Consider the following 10,001-nt stretch of genomic DNA (forward strand, 5'->3'; position numbering starts at 1 on the left):
ATCAACTAATATCAACTAATTCTATTAATTTACCATTGAGAGTACTTATATTCCAAGATCTTATCCTAATATTAGTTTCATTAGTTTCATGGACTAACTTTTTTACCCGTATTCGCCCGTAATGTTGGAACTCTTGCTTATTTAACAATACACTCGGGCGCCGGTGTAGAAGCCCTTGCACACTTTTCACTGTGTTCAGGCTATACAACGTGTCACTTCCAGTGGACACCATAACTCTTACACAATGATCAAAATGATTCATGTCATTATTTTTTCGACAAGTTTTACGCTCAAGTTTTATGCTGATGCTGACTGTCGACTACCTAACGCAACCCTTCACTTTTCGCATCCGGGCTTGGGACCGGCAACGACAGTGTTATAATCTTCGAAGTTTAGAGAAGGGTGTGGTAATTATATAGTGGTTTTGAAATGCATGTTATACTGTGACTGATGGGTTTTATTATTCAATTATTTGTGACATGCTTTAATTTGTTATGCACTAGGCGATTGAACAAGGTCAACACGCCTGTCATAGCATTTAAAATTGCTGATGTTTGAACTATCTGCTGTCATTTTTTGCCTTTTAAACGCTGGTGCTTGTGAATTAGCTGACTGAGAAGTAAATGAACAATTGTATGAAAATATAGCTTCTGTAAGAGCTATTACTTGTCTTGTGATTATTTCAGCTGATTCTGGTCATGAATCATCCGAGTCTGATGAGGAGTTTCAGATCTGTGAAATATGCAATAGTGAGGAGGTAACTGGCTATTTGCTACCATATATTGTAATATCTATTTGAAAAATGACTAACTTGTTTCTATTATTAAAGGAAAAAAAACTGTTGCTTCGCTGTTCCTGTTGTAGACAACAAGTTCATCCTGCTTGTTTAGTGCCTCCTTGGATGGATTTGATTCCTGCTGAATGGTCATGTTACTCATGTAAGGAAAAAACTGATGAGTATCTTCAAGCTAGGGATGCCTATATAGCAGAACTACTAAAGCGGTGTGTTCTGAGAGCATTAGTAATAGTAGTCAGATTAACTACAAAATTATTGATGCATGGTATTGACAAAGCTTTCTAATGAACCTGATCAGGTATGAAGCTGCAAATGAACGAAAGTTGAAGATTTTGGATATAATAAAGTCCTTAGAACTTCCAAATAATCCTCTTGATGACATCATTGATCAGGTAAATTTTTTTTTAAGCTACTGGTTCTGTCAAATGGTTTGAAGGAACATCTACTCTAGTTCTTTGAAGCATTAAAAAAAACAAGTTATCTAATGTGATTGTACACCATAATGAGGCTTTATGCCTCTTATTGCTTGATTTCTATTTCCAGCCTGTTTGTTGCGATTGTGTGTGTTCCAATGGATGTATGACATTAATTAGTGGTTAAGATTTTGGCTATTTTTACAATAATGCCATGTTCACATATTTAAATGCTTCTCATTAACATACCCGTCTATTGTAGGATTATTACTCCTATTATCATGAATAAATGATCACACAGCCCAAGTTGTTTCTAGTAGGAATATGTTCCATGTAATATTTTGATGTTTCGTTGTTTTCAAGGATATTACTTCTTATTATATTTTTCTTTATTTTTCTCTTGTTGCTAATGTGGGCACGTTTATGCTTTTTCCAGTAAGACAATTCAATAAAGATGTAATCTATTATAATATTATCTTCTAACATCATATCCTAGCCATGACATAGAAGTCATTGATCTTCTCTAACCAACTTCGTACCGATATCGAGTAAAATATCTTCAAGTTGACATCATGAAGATTGGAGCAAGCTATTATAAACTTGAAATGGAATTCAAGCTATGGGACTAAAAAACTGAGTGTGCTTATAGCTAGTTGAAGTTTTGAGTATTTTTAGCTCCCTTGAAGCTCATTTCTGATATTCTTTCCATCTGAATTATGCTTGTAAATTACCCGTAACTTTTTTTTGTTATGTGTGACCCAGTTTGGCAAAGCACTTTCTTGAAGTCGGCATATTTTTACTTTCAACTATATTGATCTTATCATAATCATTATTATATTAGTCTATTTGCATTACTTATTATGAAATTTGACGTCTAGTCAACGCTACTTCAAATTATCATAATCCATATCTAAAACTTGTGATATCAAGGCAAAGAGTAGTTAGTTGGACAGTTTTTGACTACTTATTACATTAAAAAAAAATCCAAAATATTTTATCAAACTTCCTTTCATATTCAACCTGTAATGCATTGAAAGTGGTTTTATTTCTCAAAAATAAATAAAACTCCATAAATTTTCCAACACCTATTAAGTATAAATAGTTAAATACATAACACATTACTCCATCTTGTGTTGAGAATCTTTCAAATAATTCTTAATTTCACAGTACGATATGATCACATGATTCAAGAAAATCAGAACATAAATTTAAACCAGAAATACGATAAAAAACAACCAGAAAAGAACACAGAAGTTTTACGTGGAAAAACCTTAGAATTGGGAAAAACCACAGAGCCACACCACCACAAATTTCACTATGAATTTCAGAGAGTTTTACAGAGGATTCATACAAGTTTCTTATCCTCACAAAAAAAACTTACAGTTTACCACTCCACACTTCCTACTGATCTGACGCAGAAACGCATGTTGAAAAACAATAGAATCCTTCTCACCAATAGTTTTCACCCTCACCAGGATTTTGTTGATGAACAAACAAGAAGAGTTATGCTCCAATCCTGCACATATACTGCCCAAAATCGTGACATAAATAGCACTTGTCATGAAAACTGCTCCCGGCGCCTAGGTGTCGGGCGCCCAGTTCTCTGGAAGCAGGCAACCTAGCGCTTAGTTCTCTGGAAGTAGGCATCCTAATGCCATAATTAGGTGCCTAAGCACCCAATTTGGTCGCAAAACTTCCACCTTCTCGGTCTAGGAATACTCAATGGGCACTGAAGCGCCCTTTGCTTGGCTTCCTGGCACCGAGCGCACCGACTATGTGGAAGCCAGCCAGTCTGTTGCTCATGTATGTTATAATCAGACTCTACAACTAACAATTTTCTACTTGGAAACTGATAGCACCAAGTCCAGTCCTCTGTACCTGCACCTCCATCTAAATTGCCTTCATTGTCACGTACGTCATACCATCACTGTAGAGTTTTCTAATCCCCTGATCCTTGCCTAATTATGTCATGGAACCTTGTAACCAAATCATCTCTTTGCTAACATATGTAATAACATTATATTCAGCCTCCATAGTAGAATGTGCAATGATCTTCTGCAACAAGGAAACCCAACTCATCGCTTTGCCCCCCAATGTGAAGATATATCTCGTCGTACTTCTCTTAATGTTTCTATATTCTGCCAGAGGATTCCATGTATTTTTATAACAAAGTGTCATGTTGATTTTTCCTCTCAAATGCATGAGAATCCACTTTATCGCCTCCCAATATTGTCTGTCTGGATTGCCTCCCACTGCATATGCAATATCTAGTCTGGTACAAATCATCGCGTACATCAAACTTTCAACTGCTGAAACATACAAAGTTCTCTCCATTTGTGTTTGCTCTGCTTCAGAGAGGCTATAGCTCCTTAGATAGTTTGAAGTGACTACCTAAGAGAGTGCTAACTAGTTTTGCCTCACTCATGTCGAATCTCTATAGGATCTTTTTAACACACTCTGCCTAAGTCAACTTCAGTGTTTTTGCACTCATGTCCCTGCTGATTCTCGTCCCGAGGATTTTTCTGGTTGGACCTAAATCTTTCATCTCGAACTCTCTTGATAACTGTAACTTCAAGTATCTGATTTTCTACATATTTGTCCCTGCAATTAACATGTCTTCTACATATAAGAGAAGCAAAACATAACGGTTATCAAAGTGTTTGTTGAACCAAGAGTGGTCTTTCTTTCACTTCAAGTACCCATTTTTTGACATAAACCTGTTGTACCACTGTCACTGGGCCTACTTCACGTCATAAAGGCTCTTATTCAATTTGTAGACCAAATCTTATTTGCCTGAAACTTTGTAACCTTGTGGTTGCACCATGTATAACTCCTAGATCTTTATATAAGTATCATATGCTCCAGATGTAGATCTTTTACTGCTAACAGATTTAGCACAATCCTGACAGTTGTCATCTTCACGACTAGGAAGAAGATTTCTGTATAATAATCCACTCCTTTCCGCTGGAAATTCTTCACAACAAGTCTTGTCTTGTAGCGACTGCTACCATCCGACTTCTTTTTCAGCCTATAGACTCACTTGTTATGCAGTGTTCTTTTGTCATTTGCTAGTATCATCAAATCCCAGTTCTCTGGAAACAAGCGCTCCAACGCCGGAAGTGGGTGCCTAAACGTCTGTTGACCTCATCTCATTTTGACCTCATTTTTGGTGAGGTCTCTTCCTCTTCTTAGAGCCTAGGATCTAGCCTTAGGGTTTCATACCGACTCTCTTAGAGAACTAGCCTGGGGCCCACACTGATTAAAAATTCAAGTCACTTTTTGACTGATCTTAGTTTCATGTGGCTGGTTCTAAAATCCTCAACGCTTAGTTGAGTAGTTTAAAACCAGCGCAACAAAACTCGAGTCGAGTACCATTAGGATCCGCAACCATAGGAAAAACCATTGCGATCTCCACACACTTGTACGATGCACGAATACCATAGTGCACACAACGATGCGCACAATTATCGAGATTCACGTCACCTGCACCCGTAGGAGGCTCTACGATTAATCACGAACGACATTTTAAAGGAATTTGATTTTTGATGGGTTTTTGACCCGAGCGTCAATGAAGTTGTCCGAGCGACCCCAGATGAAGAAAAAGACCTCGTCGGCGCGTTCGGAACGTCAACTTTAGTTAGGAAGGACTACCACTTCGTATGGTTTGGTGCACGAGTGAGAAGTGCCCAAATCGAGGAAATTTAAATATTATTTATATTTTGGGGGTATGTTTCATATTATATGACAGATTAGGGGGGGAGGTCTTTTACTATGGCCGAAATTTTTATTTGGCACAACCCTTCGTTCTGTCCCTAATTGGAGCCCAGACTCCTCTCCTAAAGCTCGCAGCCCCTCTTGGTTCCGTCTCCGGACTTAGCCCTAGTCGCGCCTTCCCTCTTGCTGGTCTCTTCTCTTCGTGTAATAAGGAGTTGATCTCATCTCTGTCGACATCCTCTGCCCGAGCTGCGGCTTCCCGAAGTTTCTTTTGCTTCATCTCGCTGAGCGGGAATCCATTCATGGTAGGTTGACTGTGGTGCTCTTGTTCCCTGAGGCACGAATGTGGTAATCCTCCTCTTTCCCGATAGTTCATTCCTCTGTGGCCTTGACTGCAATGATTTTCTTTCTGCTGGGACGAGCGCTGGAAGCGGTTGGGGAGTTTTGCTGTGAGGTTACGAATTTTGGGAGTGTGGGAGAGACTCTGCGGGAATCGTTTCTCGTCTAGGTGCTTGTGAGCTTGGAGTCCAGGGGTGCTGTGACTTTGCTTGTGAGCTTGAGGTTTAGGAGTGTTGTGGCTTTCCTTTGGTGATTGCAGAAGTCTGAGCAAGCTATGTTTCCTCTCTTCTGCTCTTCTTCCTTGCTCGACACATGCTAGAGATGTTAAAATTGGGGAATGCATGTATAAGGCTTTGTTTTGTCTTAACTGATATTTCATAGCGGCGTCATCGATTACTAGGCCTTTATTTTTTCTATTGGGTCTGCTTTAAATGCTCTAGGCTGTTAGTTGAGATGGTAGTTTATGGAAAGCATGTTTTGATCCTTGTATACATGAAAGCCTTCTTTTTATGCTTTTATTATCTCTTTACCTATATGTTGAAGGTTGCGGTCCTCTCTCTTTTCTCCTTGCCTAGCTGATTTAGTATTGAAGGGAAGGTTGGCTATTGGGTGAAGAAGGGGGGGGGATACTTGCGTTTCCCTGTTTCCTGTTATTCCCCCTAATCGAATATATGTTGGAGTTCGTTTTAATGCTTTAAGAAGTTGGTTTGGTGACTCGGTTTTGCTCCCTTTGCTGCTCCTGTTCGAATACATGTTGGAATCTATTTGGTGTTTTGAGTAAGTTTTGGGGCTTGGTTTTACTTTATGTTATCCCCCCTATTCGAATATATGTTGGAGTTCATTTTAATGCTTTAAGAAGTTGGTTTTGTGATTTGATTTTACTCCTCACGTCTGCTGCCCCTGTTCGAATATATGTTGGAATCTATTTGGTGTTTTGAGTAGTTAGTTTTGGGGGTTGATTTTATTTTCTGTTGATGCCTCTCTATTTGAAATATATGTTGAATGAGAATTTGATTTTTAAAAGCTTTCGGAGCTTTTTTAGGGGGCCCTGCGGTTCTTCCCCTAGCCGTGAGCCCTCCTGTTGGTCCCTGGTTGTGGGTGTGGGTCAGAGTTAGTTTTAATGCTTACTTGGGTTTCCCTGTTTCCTGTTATTCTCCCTATTCGAATATATGTTGGAGTTCGTTTTAAAGCTTTAAGAAGTTGGTTTGGTGGCTCGGTTTTGCTCCATTTGCTGCTCCTGTTCGAATACATGCTAAAATCTATTTGGTGTTTTGAGCAGTTAGTTTTTGGGTTTTGTTTTATTTCCTGTTATTCTCTCTATTCGAATATATGTTGGGAGTTCATTTTAATGCTTTAAGAAGTTGGTTTTGTGATTCAGTTTTACTCCTCACGTCTGCTGCCCCTATTCGAATATATGATGGAATCTATTTGGTGTTTTGAGTAGGTAGTTTTGGGGCTTGGTTTTATTTCCTGTTGTTTTATTTCCTGTTGGTGCTGTTGGTGCCTCCCTATTCAAAATATATGTTGAATGAAAATTTGTTTCTTAAAAGCTTTTGGAGCTTGTTTAGGGGGCACTCTGTTGCTTCCCCTAGCTGTGAGTCCTCCTGTTGGTTCTTGGGTGTGGGTGTGGTTTGGTGTTTTCTTCTAGCGGCTCTTGGCCGTGAGCCTCCCTGTTGTGTTTTCTTGTTTGGTTTGGGTGTTAGCTGGCAGCTTCCCCCTTTGGTTGCTCCTATCCGTGAGTTTGTGGTTGTTGGCTTGGGTCGGGTGGCTCCGCTTGCTGCTCCTCCGAGAGCCCTTTGTTGGTCTCTGTTGGTTCCTTTGTGCACCTTTTTGGGGGTTCTATTTGTTTTTCCTGGTCGTGAGTCGTCACCTGTAGTCCTTGTGTTGGGAGTTGGTGAACTTCTTTTTCTGCTCGTACCCGTGAGCTTGCGGTTGTGATTTCCCTTATGTTGGGCTCGGTTCGCCCTCTTGGCTACCCTTGGCTGTGGGCACTTGCTAGGTTCCTGGTGTAGTGTTGGGTTTGTATGGCATTGAAAGCTTTTGACTTGAGGTGGAATTGGATGCTTTAATGTTGGTGAAATGGAATACTTCAACTCTTGTTATTTGGAAGAATTCAAATGCCTCTTTTCGAGGAATGATTTGTTAAATGTTTGTAGATGTTTCAAGACCCAATTCTGCAGGCTGAATTAATTGCAATAAAAAAAAGAGGAGAAAGAGAAGAAAAAAAAAAGAGAAAAGAAAATCTTGTTACATTTGAGGAAGGTTTGGGAATAGCTTGGAGGTCTCTAAATTGTGCGTTTCGGGGTTGTTCCTGCGGGGTTGTTCCTGTGCTCTTGGCTAGCATCGGGAAGTGGGCCCATCTCATTGCTCATTCGAGAAGTCCCATCGGGTGGATGTTTTAGGCTAACCCTCCTACCGCTTTGGCTTTTCTTTTCTAAATTGATTTTGGAGATGGGTTAGCCTTCTTTCTTTTTCATTTCTTGTTTTTCGGTTTATTTTCCTTACTTCTTGGTTTGAGTTTTAAATGCTTATGTCTGATACATAAGTGCACGTATATAGCCCTGACTATATTAGAGACCATCAAGCAAGATCATAAGTTGGTCGGTCGTTTTGGGGTATTAGGCCTTGATGATAAAGACATTCGGTGGTAGAGCGAAATAATATTCCATCCTATGATATCGGGACACAATCCAAGGACCCGATGAAATGTAAGATAACAATATTATTCATCGACATCAGACTAGCAGGACACCCTTGCCTTCTTAGGTTGTTGGTGGTCCCGACCTGACGGTTTGATCGACTTGTGGACAATCATCAATCATATTTTTATCTTGTGGACAATCATATTTTTATAAAAATGATAAGAACATATACGATAATAACAGATACATTACTTTCTAAAGGATTTTGACTATCAAAATTGACACTACTTTTCTTATATGCATGAAGTCTATATGCATGCTAAAATATAAACTTTATATAATATAATTCGATTATCTACTTGTCAATCACCAGTATTGGGCTAAGGAGTACCCTCCTAAGTTGGTATAATAGGACACATATCTAGTTGAATGTCGGCTATATACATGTGTGTGACCGATAGTTGCCTTCGAAGTCCCTCAAGAATACTTAATTCTGAGTCTAGCTCAACCTGAATGCTTACGGTCTTCTTTCTTTCTTCAGGTTTCTACGTGTTCTCCCACAGTTTTATCAAAATATTTATAAAGCACTTGTGATTTTCTCCAAATTTTCCTCGTGTTTTCGACAGTTTTTTTCGAGTTACTGTGGGTCCTCGGTCGTTGTTTCTCGAGTCTTTTCAGGAGTCGCCAGCCCGTCGGGTATACATGTTTGTTTTACATTTACAACATTTATTCTTGCTGCTGCACACTATCGGTTTTTTTTATTTATTTTATTTATTTATTTCTTTTAAAAATCTTTTATTTAATTTAACTTTTTTACTTCAAATAATTTTATTATTTAAAAAAAAGTAATAATTTTGTGATTTTCAAAATAATTGAAATATGAATATGACCCTTTTTATTTAAAAAAAATAACATTTTAATTTTAAAATACGTGAAACCAAACGAGTCTCACCTTTTAATTAGTTTAGATGATTGAATACAATACTACAAGTAATACACTTGTAATAGAGATTCAATCACCTAGACTAAAAAAATTGTGACATCCATATTAGTCTGCGAAATATTTTATAAAAAGGCCAATAAGTTCCCCTACCTATCATAAAAATTAGATAAGATTTATTTTATCTGGGTTCCTGGTTCCTGGTTCTCTATAGAGGCAAGCCCCTATAGTTAATAACATCTTAAATGATCGAAATCACTTAAGAAAACTCTCGATTAAGATCAGGTGGTGTTGCTTTCAAGATTTCAAAGTTTAGGTTTTCACGGTTGGACATAAGAAAATCAAATGAGAAAGATTCAAAATAGGAACAATTATTTAAGGAATCCAAAGGGAAGAAAAGTAGGGGATATCACAGATCTGGGAAAAAAACCCCGGTGAACTCCCAACTATCCTAATATTCGGCTTTATGTCTTTGAAGTGATGATTATTTGATATTTCAATCCTGCAAATTATTTAAGATTTAGGACTTATGTTTGCCCAACGTCAGACTGTGCAAATAGCCTAAAAGACAGAAGGATTTACACTGTACCGTACGATAACCTCGGAATCCTAAAATGATAGGACTTATAATTGTACAACAGAGTTGTACAGAAAGCCTAAAGAGTGATTCTATAGATTGTTATTTAAACTAAGGAAAGTGTATAGTGTTGTGAAAATGTTCATGTGATATGAAGATGTTTTGTTGTTGCAGATCCACCTGGAAATTGTTCCTTGTCACGATGCCCACGATGTTTGCTCCAGACTCCTCGTAGTAGCACCTCCTGGTTTAGTTTTAGTTTTGAACATGCTCATAACCACTAGGTTATCCTAAACTAAGGCATAGTGTATCAAAGTAACTAAGCATGCTGTGTGAAAGAAAAGTAATAATGCACTGTATAGTAAAGAGAAAAGCCTAACATGCTGAAAGAAGAGCATAACATGCTAGGGAAGCAGTATAACAGGCTACACATGAAAGACAGTAGCAGGTAGAAACAGGACAAGTGTAACATGCTTTACAGTACGGTAGCAGGTAGAAACAGGAAAATTATAACATGTTATGCAGGAAGAGCAACCACAGGTAGACGTAGGAAAATTGAGTGCTGTAAAATGTAAAGCAA

The 10,001-nt window shown here is 38.3% G+C and overlaps 1 protein-coding gene across 1 annotated transcript in view; it reads left to right on the forward strand.

The window, feature by feature from the left end:
• Positions 1-10,001, forward strand: part of LOC110019771 (protein FORGETTER 1) — a gene marked incomplete at its 5' end in the record, with an annotated part of 138,145 nt that overhangs the window by 66,162 nt on the left and 61,982 nt on the right. Inside the window, 3 exon segments of the mRNA XM_020717591.1 lie at positions 687-757; positions 830-1,002; positions 1,095-1,188. Of these exon segments, the coding sequence (XP_020573250.1) occupies positions 687-757; positions 830-1,002; positions 1,095-1,188 (338 nt within the window).

Source organism: Phalaenopsis equestris, unplaced genomic scaffold (assembly GCF_001263595.1).
Source record: "Phalaenopsis equestris unplaced genomic scaffold, ASM126359v1 Scaffold000078, whole genome shotgun sequence".
Classification (NCBI taxonomy): domain Eukaryota; kingdom Viridiplantae; phylum Streptophyta; class Magnoliopsida; order Asparagales; family Orchidaceae; genus Phalaenopsis; species Phalaenopsis equestris.